The 27201-nt window shown below is 26.3% G+C and overlaps 4 protein-coding genes across 5 annotated transcripts; 1 reads left to right on the top strand and 3 right to left on the bottom strand.

Annotated features, from left to right (window-relative positions):
• Positions 1–255: 255 nt before the first annotated feature.
• LOC112683313 (serine/threonine-protein kinase SBK1) lies at positions 256–13574 on the bottom strand. The gene is made up of 5 exons (XM_025554285.1): positions 13317–13574; positions 8721–9050; positions 6723–6937; positions 6313–6623; positions 256–803 (listed from the first exon to the last, which is right to left on the bottom strand). The coding sequence occupies exons 1-5, from the start codon at positions 13419–13421 to the stop codon at positions 511–513; spliced, it is 1254 nt and encodes a 417-aa protein (XP_025410070.1). The 5' UTR covers positions 13422–13574; the 3' UTR covers positions 256–510.
• A 2040-nt stretch (positions 13575–15614) lies between these two features.
• Positions 15615–22413, bottom strand: LOC112683309 (putative sodium-coupled neutral amino acid transporter 10). Its single transcript, XM_025554281.1, has 10 exons — positions 22199–22413; positions 21995–22112; positions 21752–21925; positions 21470–21576; positions 21271–21392; positions 19844–19992; positions 17530–17666; positions 17213–17443; positions 16789–16948; positions 15615–16352 (listed from the first exon to the last, which is right to left on the bottom strand). The coding sequence occupies exons 1-10, from the start codon at positions 22274–22276 to the stop codon at positions 15673–15675; spliced, it is 1956 nt and encodes a 651-aa protein (XP_025410066.1). The 5' UTR covers positions 22277–22413; the 3' UTR covers positions 15615–15672.
• Positions 22414–22665: 252 nt separating this feature from the next.
• On the top strand, positions 22666–23078 carry LOC112683312 (ubiquitin-fold modifier 1). The gene has a single exon (XM_025554284.1). It carries the CDS (start codon positions 22762–22764, stop codon positions 23029–23031), a length of 270 nt encoding a protein of 89 aa, XP_025410069.1. The 5' UTR covers positions 22666–22761; the 3' UTR covers positions 23032–23078.
• A 20-nt stretch (positions 23079–23098) lies between these two features.
• LOC112683310 (serine/threonine-protein kinase 19-like) lies at positions 23099–25009 on the bottom strand. Of its 2 annotated transcripts, none has more exons than XM_025554283.1 (6): positions 24892–25009; positions 24478–24659; positions 24186–24412; positions 23954–24110; positions 23253–23347; positions 23099–23194 (listed from the first exon to the last, which is right to left on the bottom strand). In XM_025554283.1, the coding sequence occupies exons 1-6, from the start codon at positions 24908–24910 to the stop codon at positions 23155–23157; spliced, it is 720 nt and encodes a 239-aa protein (XP_025410068.1). In that variant the 5' UTR covers positions 24911–25009; the 3' UTR covers positions 23099–23154. The 2 variants fall into 2 exon arrangements, with proteins under 2 accessions (XP_025410068.1, XP_025410067.1); XM_025554282.1 differs by having other exon boundaries at positions 23258–23347.
• Positions 25010–27201: the final 2192 nt, after the last annotated feature.

Genomic DNA, 27201 nt, shown 5'->3' with positions numbered 1-27201 from the left:
TTACAGCTGGTGCAATGTACTTTTATAAATTAAATATGAGCGTTTGTATAGGATAAAACAAATAAAAAATATAATCGAAATAAAGAGTTAAAAAAATGTATATAATATATTTATAAATAAATATTTTCATTAAATTATTTTTGTTAATTTTAATGGAATAAACAAATATTTTTAGTCAATATAAATGTTTTAGATATTAATTGTATTGAATAAATTAAGAATATTATAACGATTTAGCTAACTATTAGTCAATAATATACTAATTGTTAATATTATGTGTTTAGTTTATATAGATGGCCAGAGATTTATACAATTTATAAAATGTATTTTACCGTTGTAACGATATGAGTAAAATTATTTACCAATACATTCTAAGAAAAAGTTTGCTACGATTGGGTTGTATTAATGTTGTAGATATAAAAATATGTACACAATATATTTTATACAGTCTTTTATATACCAATATGTATTATACTTGAATTTTTGTAGGAAACCCATTTTAGTAAAAGTCTATACATCACGTTTGGCTAACGCATACAATTCGTTTTCTTCTGTATCACTGCTACTTCTGCGTGATAAACTCAACTTACTAGCTTCTTCGCTAGAGTCATCATCTTCTTCTTCCTCTTCGATGACACTTGACTGGATCCACTGTTTGATGCGTTCTTTCTTCGTCGCTCTATCAACGACGACAGTCTCGATGCCACAGTTGGAAAAGGCCAGCAAGAATTTCTTGTTCTCCTCCTGATCTGTTTGATAACTGTACAGAGACGGACTTAGCTCGTCAATATCGTCTGAAATAGCTGTAAGCAGAATAAGCAGTGTCGATCACAAATTTCGAATTTAAATATATACTTCAGTGTTTGTCAATTATATATTATATACTATTGTGATATCCCAAAATGCTATTATTTCCATTTTTTCTTCTTTATTTGATTATTTCGTTTTTTTATAGATGTATAAACGTAATTAAAATATTATAATAAAAACGAATTCATGAGTAAAACTAATGAATCATGAAAATAGTGTAACAAGTAATAAATGAAAAATAGTTTTGATACAATATTCTCTCAATTTATGAAATGCTAGTGTAAATGCCCCCCCCCCCCCCCCAGGAGAAATATTCAAATAATTCAAAGTTAAACTTAAGAGAATAAAACAACCAACACGGAAAAACCGGAAGTCTGCATCGAAAAAACATGGCAATCATTTAAAAAATCCATTACAGAAGTTGCCAAAAATAAACTAGGACAGATTACCAAAACAAAAAAAAAACTATGGATGACTGACAAGATTTTTAACTTAATGAATGAAAGAAGATCGTAATAAAATATAAATGACCAACAATATAAACAAATCCACAAACAAATAAAAAGAGAAATAAGAACTGCAAAAGAACAACATTTCGCAAAACAAATGAATGTAAAGAAAATGAAAATTATATGATGGTTGGTGATAGTTTCAATTTACATAAAAAATTAAAGGAACAGCTAAAATAGTATCAAAATCCGCTGAAAGCACTTTAACAGATATAGATGGGAATCTAATAACAAATCTAGAGAATAAATTTGAGATATGGCAACAATATTAAGAAAAAGAACTTTTCCACGATATACGACCAGAAAAATACAAAATAACGTTCGATGGTAGTGGACAGCTGATATTGGTAACCGAAGTGCAGAATGCCATAAATAAATCAAAAAACAGAAAAGCAGAAGGTCCTGATAAACTACCAACAGAATTATTTAAGACTTTGACCAATTCCACTTGCATCACACGTTTAACAGAACTATTCAATACTATATACGACACTGGTCATATACCAAATGACTGGCTACAATCCACATTTGTAGCAATACCTAAAAAGCCAAATGCAAAGAAATGCAATGAATATAGAACAATCAGTCTTATGAGCCACACACTAAAAATATTCTTGAAAATTATTCACGCCAGAATTTACAAAACAGCAGAGAAACATATGAGTCAAGAACAATTTGGGTTCCGTAACGGACTTGGAACTAAAGAATCTTTATTTAGCATATAAATACTTGTACAACGATACCGTGATATCAATCAAAAAGTATATTTGTGGTTTATCGATGTCGAGAAAGCATTTGACAAAGTGAAGCATGAAAAACTGATTAAAATTCTACGAAAAATTGGTATAGATGGAATAGACCTACAATTCATAACAAACTTATATTGGCATAAACAAGCTAAAATCAGAATAAACAATACACTCTTTAATGACTTCAGAATTAGGAGAGGAGTTCGACAAGGATGTATCCTTTCGCCAATATTTTTCAATCTATATTCAGAAGAAATTATGTCAGAAGCATTGGAAGATACGGAAGAAGGTTTTATCATAAATAGGAAGGTTATTAACAACCTGAGATATGCAGATGACACTGTACTGATAGCTAGCAGCATAGAAGACCTACAAACGATATTAAATAAAGTAGTAACAGCTAATGAGAACTTAGACCTAAATTTAAATGCCCGAAAAACCGAATATATGGTAATTGATAAAGAACAATATCCGACAAATGTCCTTAGACTCAAAAATGTCCCCTTAGATAAAGTACAAAAAATAACTTATCTTGGACAGTCATTAATAGATGACTGGGATCATTCTCACGAAATAAAATGCCATATAGAAAAGGCCAGAGCGGTTTTTGTGAAAATGAAAAATATTTTCTGTAGTTATCAAATTAGCATGAATATCCGAATTAGAATGATTCGTTGCTATGTATTCACCGTACTTCTTTACGGAGTAGAGACTTGGACTCTATCAAAAGTTTCGATTAATCGAATTCAAGCATTTGAGATGTGGATATACCGCCGAATATAAAAAATTAGTTGGTGCGATCACACAAAAAATATCAATGTACTAGAAAGAATGAATAAAGAACTTGAAATAGTGAAAACAATAAAATCACGAAAACTTCAGTATCTAGGACATGTTATGCGACATTCAGAAAAATATAATTTACTACAATTAATAATTCAGGGTAAAATAGTAGGAAAAAGGAGCTGTGGAAGACCTCAAATGTCTTGGTTGGACAACCTCCGAAAATGGTTCAATACATCAACAATATCTTTATTCAGAACAGCCATTAATAAAGATCAAATTGCTAACATGATTGCTAACGTTCGTTAACGAATATGGCACTCGAAGAAGAAGTAAATGCATACAAATAAATAATGACGTTCGTAAGTGTTGTCTTACCGAATTCCTCTAAATTAAAAATATGTTTTTCTTTTTTAGACGAACTAGAATGTTCGTTTATCAAACTCATATTTAAATGAAACTATTATAATATTAATCAAAATTATTAAAGCAAAATTATATTTTAAAAACAAATAGATTTAACGGGGGGGGGGGGGGAAAAAAGAGGTGGAGATTTTCCGTAAAAAAAAAAAAAAAAAAAAAAAGACATCAAAATTTAGATAAAAACGAAAATAATTATTTGTTATTATTTTCTGGTTTTAAAATATAAGTTTATCTCATGTTTATAAATTTATATCAAAACTGTTAGTAACCAAAGTAACAATGATTTAGAATAATCATTACCTAGCTATTTTATTCACAGTACGGACGTTCAATATAAATACCTGTTTTTAGTATTAGGAAATATTAAATTATTAAGTTTTTTTGGATTTATTTATTTTATACAATATAAATTACTAGACAAAGAATGTAAAAGTAAATAATGATTAATTCAATGCTTCAATTAATAATTAAATGTTGGAATTGTAATTACAAAATACCGAAAAAAATATTTTATTTTATAATTAAATTAATTGTTAATTGACTAAAAAAAATGTACAAGTCAATTTTGAAAATGCCGCCACTACTAAAGTGCCGCTGTAAGCAGGTGCCTAGCTTGCCTATACCTTGAGCTGGCCCTGACTCTACCAACAGTCGTTCATTCTTATATGATTATATTTTTTTATTTTTTTAAATTTTTTTAAAAAGACATTAACAATCTGTATATATAAAAAACCAATAAGTAAATATGATGACAATATTACTAGACGTGACAGGCACGAGGGAAGGGTGCGACCAGTGACACTGCTTCCAAATTATGAACTTAGAGGGGAGGTAAAATTGTTCAGTAGGTACTAAGTATTATTTAATAAATCGCACGGCCATTTACATTTAAGACGACGGAGAGGGCTGTCAAGTATTGTGCAAGAAGAGAGTTCAGATATTAGAGGGTTAGAGTGGTTAAAGGTGTTTTTATGGAATTTTTTATAATGATAAAAGGCAAATGAGAATATTGGTGGTAAGTTAAAGTTATGGTGTAGGGTGCGGTTACTAAAGTGCTAGGGAGCATTGGAGAGGGCATGAAGAGTTATTGATTGGAACGCTTGAAATTTGATTAGGTTTGAGTTTTTCGAGATACCCCACAGTTGAATTCCATATGTCATTGCGAGACGTAAAATTTGTAAATTAGTAGTTCATTAATAAGAAAGGTTTTGGATCGGAGGAGTGATTTTAATTTGTCAAGCCTGAGGTTAAGCGAAGTTATTTGAGCTTTGATGTGATCAGCCCAAATTAATCTTTGGTCAATAGTGAGATTTAGGTAATTGACAGATTTTTCCATTGGAATCATTTGATTATTTATGTAAACAAATGTGATTATATGATATTAAAAAAAATATTAAAAAATTATATTATTGAACATTATGAACCCGCATTAAATATCGTTATTTTAGTTATTTTATTAATTTTATTTTGTAAATATATTTTCATTATAACTAGGGCTTGGGACTTCTAGGAGTTTGCATGTTTTTAAATAATCATCAAAAACATAGCTAAGTTATATAGAAATTTGTTTCATAGCAATACAAGTTCATATTTAAAATTTATAGTTGTTTTGCATATTTGACCGTTTTTTATTTATAAGTGCATATTTGACAATTATTTATACGAAGGAGTAAATTTTTTAATTTATAAAAATTATGGATTTATTTCTTCATCCATCACTTGGCTTGAAATCCAATGTATGGCACTTACTGAATCCATTAAAATAATTAAAACTACAAAAGAAAATATACATTCTAAAAAAATTGAAGGATTTGCACATGCTAAGGCAATTGATGACAAAATTAAAAAAAGTTTTGGAGAAAAAGGTTGAATTTTATCAACTACAAAAAATATCGAAAATTATAAATGGAAAAAAATGAATCTATGGAAGGATTGCCTGCAGATATTAGTAGTAGTTACCTACCACTTTTTAAGTTTGCACCAATAAGTTCCGTAAACGTAGAACGTTCCTTTTCTAAATATAAAAATATTTTGGCTGATAGCAGGCGGTCATTTAAATTTCCCAACTTAAGAAAATATCTTATAGTTCAATATAATGCTCGAATCTCGGACAAAATATCCAAGGACAAAATATCCTATACTAAAATATCCAAGTTAAAACATCCATGGTTAAAATATTCAGGGATAAAATAATTAATATATAGGACAAAATATCCAAATAAAAAAATAATAAAAATCTGTGTATCTGTACATAATTTTTTTATTTTTTCATTTATTTTTTATTTAGATCCATTGTTCATTTTTAAATCAAAATTAACATTATTTAATATTTTATAATATAGTAATAAAATAATATCAGTAAAAATTAAACTATGTTACGTTATAATGCACTACATGAAACTAAAGATATAATTATTATATAACACAACATGTTATTTTTATTATTATTATTTTATAACTGTATTATAAAGTATTATTAATGTTAAATGTTATTAAAATGTGATCTAAAAATGAACAATAATGTATTTAAATAAAACAAATTATACAGCTATTTTCGTAGTTTAATTTTTACTAATATTATTTTATTACTATATTATAAAATATTAAATAATGTTAATTTTGTTTTAAAAAATGAGCAATGCATCTAAATAAAAAATAAAAATAAAAAATAAAAAAATTATGTATAGATATACAGATTTTTATAATTTTTTTATTTGGATATTTTGTCCAATACATTATTTATTTTATCCCTGGATATTTTATCCGTTAGATATTTTAACCTTGGATGTTTTGACTTGGATATTTTAGTACAGGATATTTTGTTCTAGATTCAATTATAACATATTTATCACTATATGTTGTCAATTTAAACAAATATGATAAAAAAAAAATTATAGGTGCTCTATTATAATATTGTTTTATTTTGAAGTACATTTTTGTTGCGCGGTAAAACTTCAATTCCTTCCATTATGCAGCATAGAGAATATTTAACAAATATTTCACTTAAATGTAATAAAAATAATTTTAGGTGAAAATACCTTTACTTTTGTCCAACATGTATTTAGACAGCCACCGTTCGTCAATAAAATTTTGTATTTCGTCCAATACACTAGGCCTGGTCTGTACATTGGGTTGTAGGAACTTTCGAAACATTCTTTGGGCGTTGGACGTCAACATCTTGAACAGTTTAGGCCTCCGGAACGGACTCATTATGCCGTTGCTAGACAACCAATAAACGTAACTGACAAACCTCGGATCCTCAGAACTGGCTTTCTGCCACGGCAAGCAGCCCGTCAAACACACGAACAGTACGACCGAAAACTGCCAAACGTCATGTGAAGTTTCTACTCTAAATAAAGAAAGATTGATTATAATATATAACATTATAATAATAATATAAAATTGCGCGTATATCATCACGTAACAGTTATAGACGTCGTCGACATACTTGTATTTGTGTTCGGTATCTATGGCCAGGATTTCGGGAGGCATGTACGGAATCCATTCGTTTCGACGCGTTACCCAGCTGCCGTTTTTTCTTGTCTCGCCGAAATCGCATAGCTTTATTCTGGAAAAGTCGCTTTTAAAAACTAAAATATTGTCCAGTTTGATGTCTCTGTGGACCAGGTCGTAACTGTGTATGTACTGGATCGCAGAAACCAGCTATATAATATACAAACAAAGGTATGCGTATATAACACAAAATATTGATCGCGTCACAAAGTGAATATTATAATTGACAATACGTGCAACATTGAACATATGTTAATAATTAAAAACAGTATAATACACAGCAGACGATACTGTGAATGTTATGTTGTATGTATAGACTCGTGTAAATATTGCTAAAAAATTGCCTCAATGTTATCGCACCCAAAATGTCTTAGTTTTACCGGAATTTCCTGTGCAACCATCACGCATGAAATTATACCTGAACAACGTACAACGTAACTTCGTAATAATACATGTACACGCCGAGTTACGTATCGATTTATCGCAGTTTAAACGTATAAATATAGATCGCTCAGTCAAAACAAATTCTAAAACAAAAAATAGCACATTCTGCACGCCGAGTATCATTATGACCTATTGAGCCGTGCAGGCTTCTTAAGAAATATATATGTACGTGTATACACATAAAGTTTTCATAGTATAACGTAAAAACACTATAAACCAGTGGTGGTCCTTGACAAATTCCAAAGAGGGAAGAGGTGAAACATTTTTCATATCAAATAAAATCCTTAAAAATAGTAGTCATAAAAAAAATGGTTTGTTAAATTTAAAAATGTATTTCATGTAATATTACAAAATAAAAGTTCTTTTTCGGACTTATAATAAAATACTTAAAATAATTTAAAATATAGATATATTATCAGGTTTTTGTTGTAATATAATATAGACCAAGGAGGCGGTGATCCCCTCCTCGTAGGACCACCACTGCTACAGACCGGCCGACGGCAATTGTTGATACTAAGTTTACTTGCCCATTGGCAAGGCATTAGCGTTTACGGATGAACTGCAACTGCATCCGCGTACATTCATACGTTATACCAATAAAAAAGATCGGTAAAAATAGTGGTATACAAAATTGTGGCCAAACTTGTAACCACGTGGAAGATCGACAGTCGGGTTATACAGGTTATATATGTAGACGCGCGCACATGCGTTCACATATTATCCATTATTTAAATTGCGACCTATACGAGTCCTAACTATCATGAAAATTTCGTGGAAAAAAAATATATCCACGACGTTTTTGGTGGCGTTTTCATCTGTACAATCATAGTAAATATGTACTGATCGATTCGTACGGCGGAGAACAACTTGATATTTTCTAGACTGTGCACCTGTCTAACCGTTAATGACCCGAACTCGATTCTCGATTTTCACATCCGACTTACATGAATCACACACATGGGCATAGTATTTGCATGCTACAGCCCCCACAGAAACTCAGTGGTATCCTAACAAAATTTGCTTTTATTCAAAAATTTTCATCCGAAATCATAGTTTAAAATGTTTTTATAATTTTATAATGTTTTACAATATTTTTTCATAAAAACACAGACGTCCTTATTAAGTTTGATTTAATAGTTTAATTTTGATTGTTTTATCTGTTGTAAAATAAAATGTTTAAATTATTTTTCCCAGGTTAGGATATTTTTCCCAGGAAATGTTCTCCTTCCCTTTGAAAATTCAAGTTGAACGCAAGGAGGTTTCGAATCACGTTATTCCCGTCTTATACTAATAATCTCGCCAAGACTACTACGTCCACGACCACGCATGCATAGGCGCATTAGGATTTTTAGCACTCCTGTTTTTTTTTCAGATCTATATAATCCATAGTAATTACAGTTAAATGCCATTTAATTTAATTTTCAGCGATTTTAACACCTCCAATGTTTGAGCTCTAGTTGAGCTACACTTGGGAATCATCCCGACCGACCTGTTTCGCGACGCATTTGCTGTGCAGCTCCCCGATACCGTTGTCGGATATGTTGGACGTGAGGTCGCCCAGCGGCGCGTACTCCTGCGCGAACACGTAGAAGCCGGCCGTCTGGAATGCCACGTCGAACGTGGACACGATGTTGCGGTGCGCGCTCAGGTGATAGCTGAAATGGAACTCGCGGTAGAAGTCCTTCACAGCTGTGTAGTTCTTGGGCAACGATTTCAGCACCATCTCGTTGTCCGTGCCACGGTGCTCGACCAACAGTATCTTGCCGAACCATCCCTCGCCGACGATCTGCACGATGTCGAACGTCTCGGTCAGGTCTATCTGGGGACGCGCAACGGTAGAATGTCAATATCAACAACAACAACCGTAAACATCCGACGAGTTAAATGTTAAACGATGTTATCGTTGGTAGAAGTAAAACCGTGCAGTTTTAAGGTAAGCGTTTACAGGTTCGCTTCGTATGTATCGTATGAAACGGATTTTAGAATTGTTTGTATTTAGTAAGTTATACAGGTACTTTCACTGAGACACGCAGTTGACGAATGGTACGCGTCGGCCCAGCGGTAATGCTGATGAAATCTCTCGGAGGAGCAGCTTTTTTCCGACCGGTGCGAACGACGTCATACGGAAATGCGATTAATAATTTTATTATTAAAAATCCGATTGCAAATGGCAGTGGCAATCCGATTGCTGCGGATACGATGAACGCACTATCATAAATCGATCTGTTTCGTACGGAGCGTTCGACACGTACGGTGCGAACCTATGGATACTTCCCGTTTTTAAATGGACGGTTTATGCGTCGACGCCGCTGATGCGATAAAAATATCGTTTCGTAATACGACGGTACCCGGTGTGGACAGCTTGCTGTTCGACGAACGTGTGTCGGACGATATTTTATCGTTTCGATTTCAACGCAAACAGATGATCAGTTTTCATACACGACCGATAATATCGTTTGTAAATCGATAGTTATAACAATTTTTATTGATTTGTTTATTATTTTCGTAAAAAAAACTTAAAATAATTATTCAACATTTCACCAATTGATCTACCGACTATAATGACAGGATAAAAAAAAGAACAAATGTAACGAAGTGTTTTTTTTATTTAGAAAAAAACTATGATTTATTAAAATTTATTTAAAATGTACCTTCCAAATATCTAACTTCTAACATAGGATGAACCCAATATATAATAATTTTTTTTATTGTTACTCATTTAAATTATTTAAAAAGGATACACATTCACGTTAGGTTAAGAACTACGAACTGTATACGTACAAACTGTGTATGAATATTCAGAGGCGTAATTACGGGGGGGGGGGATATGGGGGATAGATCCCCCATGAGCTGTATTTATATATTGTCTTAAACATACAAATAACTCAAATACAAACTTATAAATTATTACGAAACTAAAAAAAAAACAGGTTATAAATGTTTATCCGTAAACGTCTATGTTTTTTTTTAATACACCAAATCGTCAAAATGTTCTTTTAACCAACATTGAAAATAGTAATGAGGATCCTAAGGTTAAAACTTTATAAAGATTGTGTGCTACACGATGGGTGTAGCATTATGATGCGATAACAGATTTTATTAAACTATTTGCATTCGTAGTTGAATCATAGGTACAGAAAATATTCCTAATTGGAATGAATCAACTGCAAGCTAATATACTATTAAAAACTATTGATTCAGAATTTCTTGTATCCTTACAAGTTATACAAGTAAATAGTAATTAATAAATATAATTTATTTTATTTTATAATAAAATATTTTTCCAATTGGTTTTTTCTTTTGGATTACCATTGTGTAAGTTGCTACAAAAAGAAAAAATTGATTTAAGAGAATCAGTAAGCCTTGCTGAAGATATTATTATTGTATTAAAAAATATCAAATTAAATTGTGATACTGAATTTCACAAGCATTGCCCCCGCAAATTTGCCATACAAATTTATTTTGATCCCCCCTCATGAAACATTCTCAATTACGCCACTGCGAATATTAAATGATATCGTTCATCATCGTCGACGACAATATCGGTGAAAATGAACACTCTTCATGAGCGTAGCGAGGATGGGATAGGAGAACACTTCCTCCCCTGCGCCTCAAACTGAATTCTATTTGTTTATACCAAATGTGTAAGTTTTACATTAAAATCAAAAATTAAATAAGATATAAGTCTAAAAATAGTTTAGTGGGACTGAGTGTTATCTACACGTGTAATCGTTTTGACGTTTTATATGTTATCCAATGGTCTATCTGTATATTATTTGAATTACGAGTTTAAGACTAATCGCTTTATGTTTTTGCCCCCCCCCCAATTCAAATTTTAGCTGCGCCCATGAGACTCTTGCATCACGACTAACATATTACGGCACGTAGTGATGTGTATTATAAGGGTCAGCAAAGTTGTTTCGCAACTTTCCATTGAGAGTCGTACCAATGATAAAAATAATTTTCTTTAATAGTATAATTCTAACATCTAATTCTAATAAAAATGTTGGCGAAAAAATAAAATAATTTAGAGAGATCCATTACTTGGTTGTTCTTGTTCGTTGATTTCGAATAAAACGAAATATTTTATATTTATACATATTTAATACCATTTTAGGAATAATATTAGAATATTAAATAATACGACAAGTAGTATTTGGTAATATTTGGTAAGTAGTAGTTGGAGTATTTGGCCTAGGGATGTAAAATTTAAAGAATGGTTAATTTATTATATTGAAAAAAACTATAAATATATTTGTTATATTTTGGTTTTTGTAATTTAGTTTTGATCGTGTATTAAAAATTATTATGGTTTTAGGTATATAACTTTTATTTTTATTTATTCATAAAATATTAAATATCATTACTAATAATATAATAGTATATATAATACTATTAATCATATTAATAATATTATATGCGTATGTCGTCGAAAAATCTTTTTAAACAATGTTATTTTTAAAAAAATGTAAAAATGTGTGTATTTTATTCATGATGTTGTTTGTAAACTTTATTTCAATAATTATTATTTAATAACATTTTTCTTATAATTTTATTTTCAATACGTTAAAGCAAATTTTCAATAATTCAAATTTGCCTTTTTTTTCGTAGTACGGAAAGACAGAAACAAGAAGGATCGGCAAATTATATCTGGGCTTATACGACACTTGCACTAAATCCAGCCCTGTATTTCATATACTGTCTTTTATACGTATTGAATTGTAAATTGTAATATTTACAATAATTACGAATATTGACGATTTTTACGTACCTAGTTGAAAAAATATGAATATATATATATATATATATATTATCGTAAGTTATACAAGTGTCCAGGGGTGTGACTACAAATTTTTTTCGGAGAGGGTTCAATATTTTTCTAGTACCACGTATTTCAAATGTATTTAATTCACAAGATAATAATTTTCAACTAACTAATTTTATAGTACTAGATAGGTCGACAAAGGATTATATAAGTAGCCCTGGAAAATATTTTTGATATTAAACTTAGATTGTTTTATATTAAATAATTTTTTTCTTTAATTTTAATAAAGTTTCTGGCGGGGGGAGGTTGAACACCCAAAACTCTCATTAAGCACACCCCTGTAAGTGTTCATTTGTGATTAGAAAGTAATTATACGAACATACGAGGAAAAGAATTAAAATGTTTAAACAGTTCGTTATAAAAATGTTGTTATTTTGTTTCTTTATTTAATCTTTTTATCAATGCATATTGAAATGTTATTTGTTTCAGGTACATAGTATACTCGTATTGGTATATCCTTAGATCATATATTAGTATATTATCTAATTTAATTTCAAAATAATACGTATATTTATAATATGTATTAAATAGTATGATAAATAGATATATATCTGATTATATATTTGATAAAATGTCATTATGTTTGTTAATATAAATGTATTAAAATGTTCGATTCTTAATAGGTTATGGAAACTTCAGATACATTTAACCTAGTTGATAAAAACTTTATTTAATCCTTATATAAAATCTTTTTATAAACTTTATATAAACCTATAAATTACAGTGATTTTTTTTTTTTTTGAATTATATAGTTACAAACATTTCATAACTCATAAAATAATTAGTAATAATAATAAATTTATTGAAAACAATTTTACGTACAAAACGGACTTACTAATTTGAATTGAAGACTTGATATTTTTAACTTAAAATTATTGTTAATAGTTATAACTTTATTTTTGCATAACAGCTATTGCTATTAGCAGTTAGAACTTACAAAATGTTGTACAATTTTCAATCCAATTTATTACAAACATTTTTCAGTAGAGCTCGTTTAGGTGGATATATAATTAATATTTAGTTAACTTTATACGTATCTGTGCAGTAGTTAATAATCCAATTGAGAAATAAATATTTATATTAACACGTAGTCACGAAGGTAAGTAGTAAGTAGTATACTAAGTACCTACTATATAATATTAAGTACAGAGAAAATTTACCTATTGAATCTAATATTTTAGAATAAGGTCACATGTGCCAAAACAAGAATAAAAATAATAAAAATTAAATCCACAAATATATTTAATAAGATATATTTACCTTTTCCAATTCGAACTCTCGTATTTTATATACGTTTCCTGCCTGTTTTAGTTTTCTCGACACACCACTTGATTTTCGTTCGAACTTAAAATGACTTTGTGACATGATTCACGTATATTTCACATATTATTGATTCGTTGCAGACCAATCGCGATGAAATTATTTAAATATAATAATTCATGTCAAATATTATGAATATTTGTTCAACAGAAATGATTCAACACTTTTAAGCTTGTATAATACGTTCGACAATGCAGTATATTTATGTCAGACTCTATTTTAAGAACAATTATTTCCCCTTCTTCAGTTTTTAAGTAACAAACAAAACTGCATCTCCAACTTTAACCTGATGAAAATGAAACAGTTATAAAAAACACAAAATTCGTCATAAAGAAAAATGTTTTATATTATCATGTGTAAAAAAATAAATGATCGTTTATGCAAGTGGAATTATTATAAATGTACTAATATATAATGTAATAATTAATAACATACCAATATTTATATAACGTAAATAATAATATATTCTATGATAAGCTAATACGTACATATATAATAGAATGCTCAAATGGGAAATTAAAAATAGTGGGTTTATTATTACTCAAAAAAAGGTTTTCATCCGGAATTTTTTATCTCCCAAAAAATGTGGCTCCACCCTATTACTTGTATGTATGGGTAAACTTCAATATTTGAAAAAATAATCGGACTATTTTTTTACCGTCAATTAAAATACTGAAAAATAAGCTTAAATGCACAATTTCTACATTACTGTTAACAAAATACTTATAATAACTTACATTACTGACAATTATATTTAATTGTTAGTACAACTATTGTCTATTTAATGATGAAATTCTGAAGTAATCAAATTAAGAAATTACATTTGTATTGAGCACATTTCATGAGGAATGATTCAATAATACAACAATGTGATAGTCACTTATTTTGGTATTTAGTGTTCAAAAATGAAATGTAGGTATTAATGTAAATTTTCATCCAAAAAAATTAAAGGTAATAACAGTTTCTCTTGAAAAAATATTATACTTTTAAACAACAAAACAAAAACTAAATGGAAAAATGTTTACAAAATATTAGCCTAAGTAGTTATCAACATTATAATATAATACATTTTCGGAACTTAGGAACAAAAAAAATTAGAAATTATAAAAAACAACCATAAAATGTAAACACAAAGTTCTCATGATCTCACAATATAGATGAGGGTGTCATAACTATTATATATTATTCATTAAAATGTCTTTTGTTCTGAAAAACTAAGTTATAATTTGAAAGTATATCTCCTCCCTCCTTTTAAAATTCAAAGCATGTCACTGATAGAAACAAGAATAATAACAAAAGTATCATCTTCCAAAATAATTATGCTTTAATTTCCATGCCTCGTAAAATTTCAAGTAAGTTTCAACAGTATCATTTCTCCCAGCAAGAGTTGGTAATAATTTTATATAATAAAAATCAATATTCAGTATTATTTATAACAGTAATTAATATGCATACATATGGTTTAATAAATTAAAAAATATAATTTCAATTTAAATTTTAAATTTATTATTTATTATAACTCAAATACTTAAAAAAATACAAGATTAAAACAGAAAATAGACCAATTAATAAATAAAATATATGTAATCATGAACTGATAAGGCACATAAGTCATATTACATTTTATGTTATTAACTTAATAACAAATTAATTTTCATAAATAAAATGTATTTTATACATTTTTATTATATTGTAAAATTAATTAAAAAATAAAAATCAATAAATATATATATATTTACATAATACTAATATAATTTAATAATTGTATAACATAATAGGCAACACCCATAATACCAGTTTTTTTTTTTAGATTTAGGTTATTTCCACTTAAGTAAAGCTTATATAATGTAAAAACACAACAGGTCATTTCTAATTAATATATGCATGAACATTAAATTAAAATCATATGAACATAAATAATTAAAAATAACATAGATTTATGATAGTTACATAATTGAAAATACAGTTATTTCAATAAAATACTCAAAGAAACATTTTTTCTGTATCAATATGAGAATTTATTCTTGAATATAATACAAGTTTAGTAACATAAAGTAATTAAAAATATATAATTAGTTTACCATATAGGAACTTTTCAATTAATAAATGAAAAAATAATTAAAACATACTTATTATGTTAAAAGTAACATAAATTCTTCCATAAGAGGTAAAAAATATTGCAGCTTGTTTAATTATGGTAAGTACATATTTCAATACTTAAATATTATAAATATAGTATTGCAAATTATAGAGATCAACCATAATGGTAAATAGAAGAAATGGATATGTTCAATATTTAATGTTTCACTATTACATCTTCAACATAATTTTCTTTATTTTTTTTATTTTCAACTCCTACAATATTTTTATTAACAACTTTTTCATTTTTTTTACAGTTTTCTTCTTTTTCATCATCAACTACTGTAGATGTCAAATCTCGCTTGTCTCTATTCAATTCCATTTTGGTTTTATTAGATTTGTTAGCTTCTTTCAATACTAAAGGGAAAGGGGGCAATTTATCTTTAACTACTCCTTCAGTTTTATTATTTTTTTCATCCAAAGAAGCAACATTTTTTTTATCTCCATCTTTATTATTTATTGCATTTAAGTCTTCTAAATGTTTCCTGGATTTCCTTTTATTTTTTTCAAATTGTACTTGGCGAGCATCTTTTAATTCTTCTAAAATTTGTTTTGATTCAGCTAATATTTTTTTCTCCTCATTTTCATGACTTTTTAATTTTTCAAGCAATTCAATTTCTGGTCTTTTTTCTAATTCTTCATCTTCTCTTTTGATTGCATCTTTACTTATAGAATTTCCATTATCGACTTTTACTGCTTTTTCTTGTTTTACAACATTAGATTTCATAACAGGTTCTACAGGGATAGGAGGTTCAATTCGTATTTCTTCAAATGGTTTTGACTTTGGTTTAATAACTTCAAGTTTATCTTCAGATTTTAAATCCAAAGACTCCACTTCTAAAACATTATTTTGTACAAAAGTATAAGAAATTTTTATATTAGTTTAAATAAATAAGATCATTTTTTTTTTATATAAAAGTTTAAAAAAAAAAAAAAAAATAGTATAAAATATTACTATTAATTTAAATGCTATTTGAAAGATAAAATATTATTATATCCAATATTAATTGATTAAAATCTAGTTTAAATTAAATCATTTGTAAATAATTATAAAATATACTAAATAATTATTTAGAAAATATAATATAATAAATTACACTCATATAATGTAGTATGAATCAAAAGCATAATTTAATAATAAATAATTATTTCAAATTATATTTGAATTATAATTTATTAGATAAGTATTACAAAAAACAAGTTGTTACTAAAAATAGATATATGATTTTCTAGATTTGATTATGAAAAAAATAAAGAAAATATATGTACTTACTATTATTGTTTAACTGTTGTTTATTTAATGTGTGAGCTATTAAATCAGCAGAAATAATATCTTTATTGACTTGTTTTGTAGTTGAAAGTGATTGTTGTATAGCATAAATATTAGCCAAAGTTCCCATTACCATAATAAAAATACCTACAAAAAAAATAAACTGAAAATAATAGAATTATAATTAATATAAATTGAATATGTTTATTATATACAGAAATATTTATTATTATATAATTTAAATATCCAGACTTTACATTCAAATTAATTTTAAGATCAATTCAAAATAAAACACATTATATATAATTATTATCTAACCTTAAGAAAAAACTAAATTTGAGTAATTTGATATTACCAAAAATTTAATGTAAAATAAAAATTATTTGGATGCAAAGCCTTTAGAAATATTTGTTAGTTATAAACTTACTCTTGCCCAAAATCTTTCTTTAAGATTTTTATTGGAAACTCGCACCAAAAACATGGAAGGAAACATTACATTAATCATGACTCCAATAGTAGATCCAATTAGTCCTAACACAACTTCAATATTAGGCATTATAAGGCCAGTTAATAAAGAAAATATTACAATGAAAAATGTGATGCATTTAAAAGGAGTTTCAGCAATATGTTGTCTTCCTCCTGATACAAGAACATAGTCCTAATAAAAAAATAATTGAAATTATATTTATTTAAATAAACATTTTTACTTAGATTAATTTAAATATAAATTAAATTAATACTCACTTTTGTAGCAATAAGGGAATATATTGATGAACGACATGGAAATATTACCAAAGGAAAACTGACAGCAATAGACATCACAAAGCCCATTTTTATTATATCACTGGATAAACATTGTGAAAAGCTAGTGAGAATATTCCCTAAAGATATTATAACAAATTTTTTGTAAAATATTTATTAAAATTCAACATTTAATCTGTTAAATATATATTTTAATATATAATCAAATAAATTATTTTGTATTATTTAATAATAACAATTTTAAAATAATTTTTTTTAATATATTATGTATAAACATTATTAAAATATAATGATATTTATTAATAATATGAATATTACATAATTAATCATACTATACAAATACTTAGAATTTGTACAATTGATTCAATAATCCTTATATGTATAAAATAACAGGTCTCTTTTAAGTTCTAATTTTTTATGACACTATTTAACATTTCTTTAACTTTTTCACAGAGTTGTATATTAAATATTCTCATAAGTGCAATCACTTCACCTGATATTTTTTTTTATTTATCGGAGAGGAGGGAGAGGGGAATTGGAAAATGTTTGATTATGTCGTCACAAAATCAGAATATAAAAAAAGGTCTCCTCTTATATATAATGTTAGGTCTCGATAATCCGAACACAGGCTAATCCTAACAAGCTTGAGAAATATTGCATCGCTATATTAATACATATTTATATGTATCATGATAATAGTAAATATATATTTTATATAATAAGATTCATATTATGTAATAAATATTATATTAACTGGTTGTACATACACACAATACCATAACTAGAAATTTTTTTCGGGAAGGATTCAAAACATGTATATTGTAATTTTATTGAATATTGATTTGAACTTTTGATATTTGATTAAAAATAAGACAGAAAATGATTTAATCTTCTTTTATTAAAATTAATACCATATTTTTATATGATATTATGATATAACATTAAAAGCAGTCAATGATTAATTGGAGCTTAAGTCATTTTTGACTGAAAATATTTATGTTGGTATTAAAAATAGATAAGTATTTTAAACTTTCGTAAAATATTGAAGACATTTCGGGGAGGGGGTCCAGACACCCTAGACTCCCCCCAGATACGGCCTTGCATACACACATATATTATTATAATATATTTTGTATACATTGCCTTTTTAAATTACAAGTTTTTACATGATAATACAGTTAAAACTAAATTTCAAAACTTAAACTATAATAAAATTAATGTTTTTATTAAGCCATAATTAATCCGAACGATAAATCGCCTCCTCGGCCCTTGATAGTGTCATATAAATTAACTGAATACAAAATGTAATATTAAATTTTAATGGTAAAATACCAATCATTTACTATTAGAACATAAAAATTTGGATGAATTGAGCACAGTTAACTAAAAATATTTAATAATTATAATGTAACAACAATAATAGGTCCAGTTGACTCCCCCGGATCCCTCAATACCCAGTCAGCCCCTAAATGTAAACACAGAACAATAGAGTAATATATTTCTAATAAAACAAATAAATGATGAATAACTTTATAAAAATATATTTGTCTAAAATACTTTTGGCTACACTGAAAATTAATATATTACTATCAAAATATCACATGAATACCTTATCACTATCGTATTTTGATAAGAGTAAAAAATATTAAATATGTTCCCATATTTGCTGATGTACACAATAACATTACATTAATAGAGTAATTTGATTACAAGATATTACCACTTTATCGAAGTAAGCAAAAATTAAATCAATCAATAAAGCATTTAAATTTGGTAACTATAATAATATTTGATGTATTTTTTTTTTTAACTAGGAAAGAGTTAAATATTGAAATGATAGCAATCAATATTTTAAAATTGTAGGTAATAAGCAACTGTACAACAACACAACAATATGACAACAATTGAAAATAAAAAACAAGAATTCAATATTGATATAAATCATAATCGAGTAAATTATTTATATCAATTAAGTACTGCTCTGGCTGATCAATGTCCTGGTTTATCATCAACATATAATTCTATATTAAAAGGATTTACTCAAAAAAGTTTATTGAAAATTGATCCAGAAATAAAAAGAAATATCTGCAAAGGATGTAATACAATGCTAATACCAGGAAAAACAGTAACATGTCGAACAGTTAAAAAGTCTAAAGGTGCGATAAAATGGTCTTGCAAGTTTTGTGGGAAGTCAAAAATATATAGAAAAAACAATAACAATTGTATGTGGTCAGAAAATTCCGAGTATTTATTACAAACTATTGTATACATTTAATAAAATAAAATACATTTTTACCTGTTAATGTTGAATCATGGTATGCAATATATCCAAGAATCCCAACACTGATGTAAACAGTAGTGCACATGTTCATTGATGAACGAATTATTGCATTTAATTTATCTAATGATTCATTTGATATTGACTCGAATATATCAAATAATTGTCTACAAATAATACAATTTTATAATTATATGTAATTATGTACATAATAATTGCATTCATTAAGAATTTTTAAATTGTAAAAAAAAAGTAATTTTTTATAGATTCCTGATCAATTACAGGGTTAAAACGTATAATACGGTATAGTATAAAACAAGTAGTTTTATAAGTTTTATACTGAATAAAAATAAAATCTCTTATAAACAAAAAAGCATTTATAATTTAAACACAATAAAATAAGAAAATATAAATTATAAATAAACAATTGTGGTGCTATTAATCTATTGTTAATAATTATAATTATTTTATCACTGGCATATTTATAGTAAATTCATTGTACTTGGGATATTTGTAACACTTTTAATATTTTATAATAATAGATTATAAACGAAAAACTGAAGTAGATATATCATATAAAATAGTAGTAAAATATATTTTTACAAAGTATAAAATTTAAAAACCTTACTTAATCTGAAATAGGAATTATATTTAATTTTTAAGAGTGAATTTCAAAAACAAACCGAATTATACGTTTTATATGTAGGATATTATACGTGTAACGTATAAAACGTTTTAAACGCGTATATTACCAACCCTGATATAATGTTGATGTGTGGGAATAAAATGTAACAATTATTTATTTTTTTCAAATAAATTTAAATAGTTAGTAATCATTTTTATATAATTTATACCAGATTTGCATTAGAATTGTATTAAATGAAATATTTAACATAGAGTAAAAAAAAAATTTATAATATTACATTGATTTTAAATATTAAAAAACGATGAGTTACATCTACAACTTTAAAAAGATAAAATTTTGAAAACAAAAAAAAAGATACAGAATACATTGAAAAGTTAGGGGGAGGTTATGGTTATGACAACAATAATTTAATAAAAAGTTATTAAATTATAGAAACATTCAATAGTTGTGACTTTGTTACAGGCTTGCATATTATGAGTTAAAAACAATACATACATTATAGTCAGTAAGTAATCTAAATAACAATACATACATAAAGAGCTATTTCAGTCATTATGTTATAATTAAAAAAAGTATTAAACGATTTTCATTTATAAGTTATTTTAATATTAAAGAATCTCAATTATGGACGAAATAATAAGTGTTATATTATTATTATTTATTTGGTTTTATAATCCAATAATGTCATATGTAAAATAAAAATAAAATTTATTTGGGGGGGGGGGCATAAATTATATGCATAAGGTGCCAAATTTTTAAATACGGGCCTGTTGCTAGTTAATTGTAATTGAAAACTTACGTTTGACAAAATAAAGACATTGAAAATATTGGTAAGCATTGGAGAAGTCCAGCTGGTTGCCAAAAATATATTTCAGAAAACCAAACAGAAGTAAAAAGTTTATCAAAAGCTTCAATAAAAATCTGAAATCATTAAAATAATTAATTAACAATTATTATAAATAATTAAAAAATATTATTAATAGAATATAAAAATATACCTTGAATACTAAACAAGCATAAAATATTATTGCTGCAGTACAAATTGTATTTAAGCTATTAACATCACGTAACAATCCCAATGGCAACACTACAAATGCAGCTAAACCTATAAAAATAAAATATTATTTAAAATAATAATTTAGAAATAGAGCTTTTTACCAAAATTCATATAAAGGTAATACCTTGATATAATTATATAAAATGCCAATTTAATTAAAAATATTTAATAACAAAACATTAAATTAATTCAAATAAAATACTAAATTTCTTAATATAATTACCAATCATAATACTTGGGCGAAGAGCAGTTGTATTTTTTATGTTAAACGTATCACCAATAATTTGAGGTCCTAAATCACCCATAACAACAAAAAAGGCTATACATGTTCCCATAAGAAACATTATTATGCATAATTCTACAGTGACTTTCCCCAATTTTCCAAATAAATGAAATGCTAGGAAAAATATATAATTATTAAACTCAATGAAATAAGTTGTTTAATTATACAAAAATACCTACTTACCCAAAAATTCAAAATCGCGTGTTCTCGATTTAATAGCAGATTTTAATAAAAAATAACAAGAGGCTCTGGACATTAAATTGCTCAAAACCAATAATATAGTTGATAACACTATTCCACACTACATTCATACATTAATAAAATGATAATTATATTGTTGATTTTACATTAACATAGTTCATAAAAAAATTATAAAATGTATTTTACCTCTTTATAACAAAATGGCATAGCTAAAATACTAACACCAATAATGCTGTTGGCTAATGTCATTACATGAGCTCTCATTTTAAAAATGTACTTCTTTTTTATCTATCGTAAAATAATTTAATCATAATAAATATAAAAATTTTAATTATTAAATATTAAAACTTTAAAGTAATATGTGTAAAATTCATCATCACAAAATATTTCTTTTCAATTCAATAACTAATTGGTGATAGTTTTTAGTACTAATACGCCTCATAACGAAATGAGAAATTTGATTTAGCTATTTACATGAATATTATATTGTTTGATGATTAAAATATTGTTGAATAGATTTTTAAAACTGCCAAGTATTAAATGTTTACATGGACATTTTGCGTGTATATGAACTCAGTAACACGTAAGGTTATGATAATACACTTTGGTAACCCCTGAATACCACATCAACGATGATAAGAAAATAAATATGATCAAGTTGAAAAATCTTGTTTTGTGAAAGTATCTTAATAATTTTAAATTTGAGTGTAAAGTAATTTGTAACTTTGTGCTTTTATAAATTTCTGAACATGGGAGATTCTGTCCAAACAGTAGCGTTTAAGATAACACTGACATCGGATCCAAAGCTACCATTTAAAATACTCAAAGTGCCAGAGGGAGCTCCATTTACTGCAGTTTTAAAATTTGCAGCTGAAGAGTTCAAAGTAACAGCTGAAACATCCGCAATCATCACAAATGATGGAATTGGTATAAATCCACAGCAAACAGCCGGTGTTGTATTTCTCAAACATGGATCAGAGCTTAGGCTCATACCAAGAGACAGGGTTGGATCAGTATAATGTTTATAGAGTAATATTGAGTTTCTCAAATAATTTGTTTGTACATTTTATTTTTATAATGTATTACCATCTAATATATTGTTCATAAATCCAAGCCATTCCAATTACATAAAATGTTTTTGTTCAAGCAATTCTCAAAAGGCATCCAGAAGTTGTATTTATTCTAAATGTTATATTATTTGATTAAAATGTATTTAATAATAAAATTGTGTTCATATTACATTACTATATCATTGGATCCTTTGATATCATGTAAAAAGTATTTAAAACCAAGTTCATTTATTTTTGATACTTTAGCACATCTAGCTTCCAAGTCCTAAAACAATAAATACAATATATATTACATAATTAGATAAAAATAAATATTAATGCCTATATTGGGAATGAGGTTTGAAGTTCCTTTAAACAAAGGAACACAAAACTATTATAACTTATATAATATTACTTACATACTTATATGATAATATCACTAGTTAAATCGATAGAAATTAAGTAATAGAAGATTATTGTAAATACAATTAAAAAACTTATCACATCTCAATTTGGAAATTATTATGATAAAAATATCTTCAGATAAAAATTACTTAAAATACTACTTTCGAAATTTGCACAATGGTAAAATAATTTATTTTGTTTCATGCTGTAATAAAGATATAAAATTTAGTACTATCAAAATTATAAATAACTAAACAACTTTGTTGATGTAAATATAAAAAATAATAATGGGATAAGATTTCACGAAAAGAAAGAAAATTGAAAAATAATATTTCAAAAACAGATAAAAATCAATAAAAAAATGGAGAATATCATAATGTACATATATATGATGAATATTGAATTAATTATTTACTTAATTTTATTTTAATTCAAATAAACATGAAAAACTAAATTATTATTTTTCTAATAAATAATAATAACTTACACTTTCTAATATCTCCTGAAACTTTCGACGTTTTATAATTTGAATAATATATTTTCGACCTTCAATATAACGCTTAATAAAATTTCCAGATGATGGAAAAGATATCCAATAACTTTCTTGATTTCTAATTAATAAAAGTCCGCAATTAATTAATTCTCTGAAAAAATCAAACATTTTTGGTTTATTGATTTATACAAATTCACAGACTAATTTATTTAAAACATTAATTTACGTCAGTTCATATTGTTGAAGTTTAAACTTTTGTTTTAATACACATTTTTCAACTCCAAATGATTTAATTGAAGGCAAAATAGAATTTAAAAATTTGGTAATACAAGGTTTATCAGGATAAACATTTAAAATGTACTTAACATAATCTTCATATAGTATAAAAGCCGAAGAAAAATCACAGGTTCCAATTGTAAGTTTTTGTATTTTACACTGTTTTTGTAATATTTCCTATGAAATAAAACTTCATGTTAAAAGTTTGTTCTAAAAAAATAATTGAAATTATTATTACTAACCAATTCTCTATTGATTAATGTTTTATTATGTATAATATCATAGATTTGATTAATAAACACAATAGGTGGGTACTTCAATGTGTCCTTTACATTTACGGGCAACAGTGATTTTATATATTTTATAGCTGCTTCTGTATCATTTGGTAAATCAGTGGCCACTATAGTGTTGTCATCAAGAATTGCTTTGAAAATAATATTATAATTAAACATAATTATTTATTAATTATCAGTAACAACTTTATTTATATAATCATTATAAAATACATTAAAAAATTATACAGATTGATTTATTTTTAGTTAAATCGAGGGACATTAAAAGAAATCAAATGAATAAACGTAATAAGGATATTATATATAACATAAATTGTTTTGAATGTTTTTGATTTATTTTACAAAATTGAATTGTTGATATACCTGAATCTGATGAAGACATAATCAGTTTAAAATACCTAATGAAATTATGTACAAAATATATAAAAAGTAAATTTAGTTTTTTATTAAAATACAAATTTTTTATATATGAAGATCATGATTATTATTACAAATCAAATAACTTAATTTTCAAAACAAACTAAGAATAATAAATTACATGAAGAAAATTTGTAGTGATAATAAAGAAGTGATAAGGATTGTATTATAATTTGAATTAAATTAGTACAAAAAATAACATGTGTTAATGATTTATTGTTAAAAAAAAAAAATGAGTAGTGATGCACTCGGGGCCTCCACAAGTGGGGGACTGATGGATCTAGAGTACAGGGGTCCAGCTATTTTAAGGGCCCGTCAGCCCCTTGAAATTTTAGTAGAAATACTTATTTTATATTAAATAACATTGTAAAATAACATTTTATATATTTATTTTGATAGTTCAAAATGCGGATTAACCAATGATTACCTAGAAATTATCTTGGTTGCAGTTTGAGTCTTCCTTATCGCTTATAAGCGATATTAAATTATTATTACCTTGAATTGCCTAATGAAGAATTGGAATTAAAAACAAAATCACTTGTACAAAAATACAAATCTGATTTATCTGAAAATATGTGTCAAGAAATGTTACATCTGAAAACTATATATTCTTCAACATTTCAAAAAAACAATGTAATGCCACCCACTCGTACTATTAAATTCCATTTACGCAAAAAATGTACAAACAATTATGTATTAGTCTCGGATTATTTTTTACTATTCTGGTGACTGTAGCTGTAGCAGAAAGATCTTTCAGTAACTTGGGAAATTCACTGAAGACGTGGCAAAGATCCACAACTAATCAAGAACGATTAAACTCACTTGCTCTTTTATCTATGGAAAATAAATTGGCTTCGGCAATCAATTTTGACGATATCATTACCGAGTTCGTTGAGCTCAGAGTCCACAAAATAAAATTTTTACTTAAAAAAAATATTTTAAATTAAATAAAAATATACTTGTTTTTTTTTAATTTAAATAATATTGTAATGAAAAAATAAAAAAGACATTATTAATGTTAAAATGCTTATGAATATTGAATTCGAATTGGTATAATGAAAAAACAAATATTATTCCTAAAATTGTTATATATGTATATTAAATTGTATTTTTGGAAGTTTTATAAAGGGTTCGGACAAACATTTAGTATAGGGGCCCGTTATTGTATGTGGGGGCCCTGGATGCACTGGGTGATGAGGAAGACGAGCGTATATTGACTCCGCGAAAAAGTCTTTTTACTTGTAAAAAACCTATCAATTGCGCCGAATATATTTATATATCGATTCCGCCAAAAATATATACTCATGTAACATCACTATATATACATTATATATAATATACAGTGTCATCACGATAAGTGGAAACACTCAATAACTTTATGCAGGCTTCATATATTTCAATTCTGCTTTTTTGGCTTACAAATAATTATTATTATACACATTTTCTGATAATTAGACTATTTATGTCACAATCAATTTTGCACATGCGCACAAAAACTTTTTTTTTTTAAATGACATGACCTATTTTTGACCACAAATTATTTTTTTTAATGAATTTTAGTGGTTGAATTTCTTTTCTAAATTAAAAATTGGCCGAGTTATAGCAACTTGATTTTATGTTATTTGCACGGGTATAACAGATTATAAAATACATAATTAATAATAATAAATACGTAATAATAAAAATAAAAATAACTACCTAATTCAATTTATGAAATAGGTACCTGTTTACCTATTTTCAAAATTATCTCAGTAATTGTATTAAAATAATAGTTAATCGGACAACGAAGAGCATAAGTTTCTTGAGTATGATGTATATTCTTTTGGCATTCCCAATATGTATAAAGCATGTCAATTTTTTCTGAATTATTATCCATAATAACTATTTTGATGAGACAACAAATGCAAGTTATACGTTGCCTCTTTGCAATATAGATGTTTTTTCATCAAATAATTATTTATCTTAACCTATTAGGAACTTTACATGTATTCATAGCAAAGCGTAACCTAATATTTAAATGCCTCAAATTTTTTTTTTATGGAATAAAAGTGGCCAATAATAACTAGTAGGACTGTAGCAATTATTAATCAGTTATCAAATACTTCATGAAATATAAAATTAATTAAAAAAAATATAGTTTTTAAAAATAAATAATGATTATTATGGATGGGTAATTAAATTTATAGACTATATTAATGTATTTATATAATATATTAATATTAAAAACATTAAATGTGATTTATAATGTATAGTTTT

The sequence above is a fragment of the Sipha flava genome, unplaced genomic scaffold (genome assembly GCF_003268045.1).
Source record: "Sipha flava isolate LNK unplaced genomic scaffold, YSA_version1 224_pilon_pilon, whole genome shotgun sequence".
NCBI classification, from domain to species: domain Eukaryota; kingdom Metazoa; phylum Arthropoda; class Insecta; order Hemiptera; family Aphididae; genus Sipha; species Sipha flava.
The sequence above is the reverse complement of the archived record's forward strand: the minus strand, read 5'-3'. Positions and strand labels throughout refer to the sequence as shown.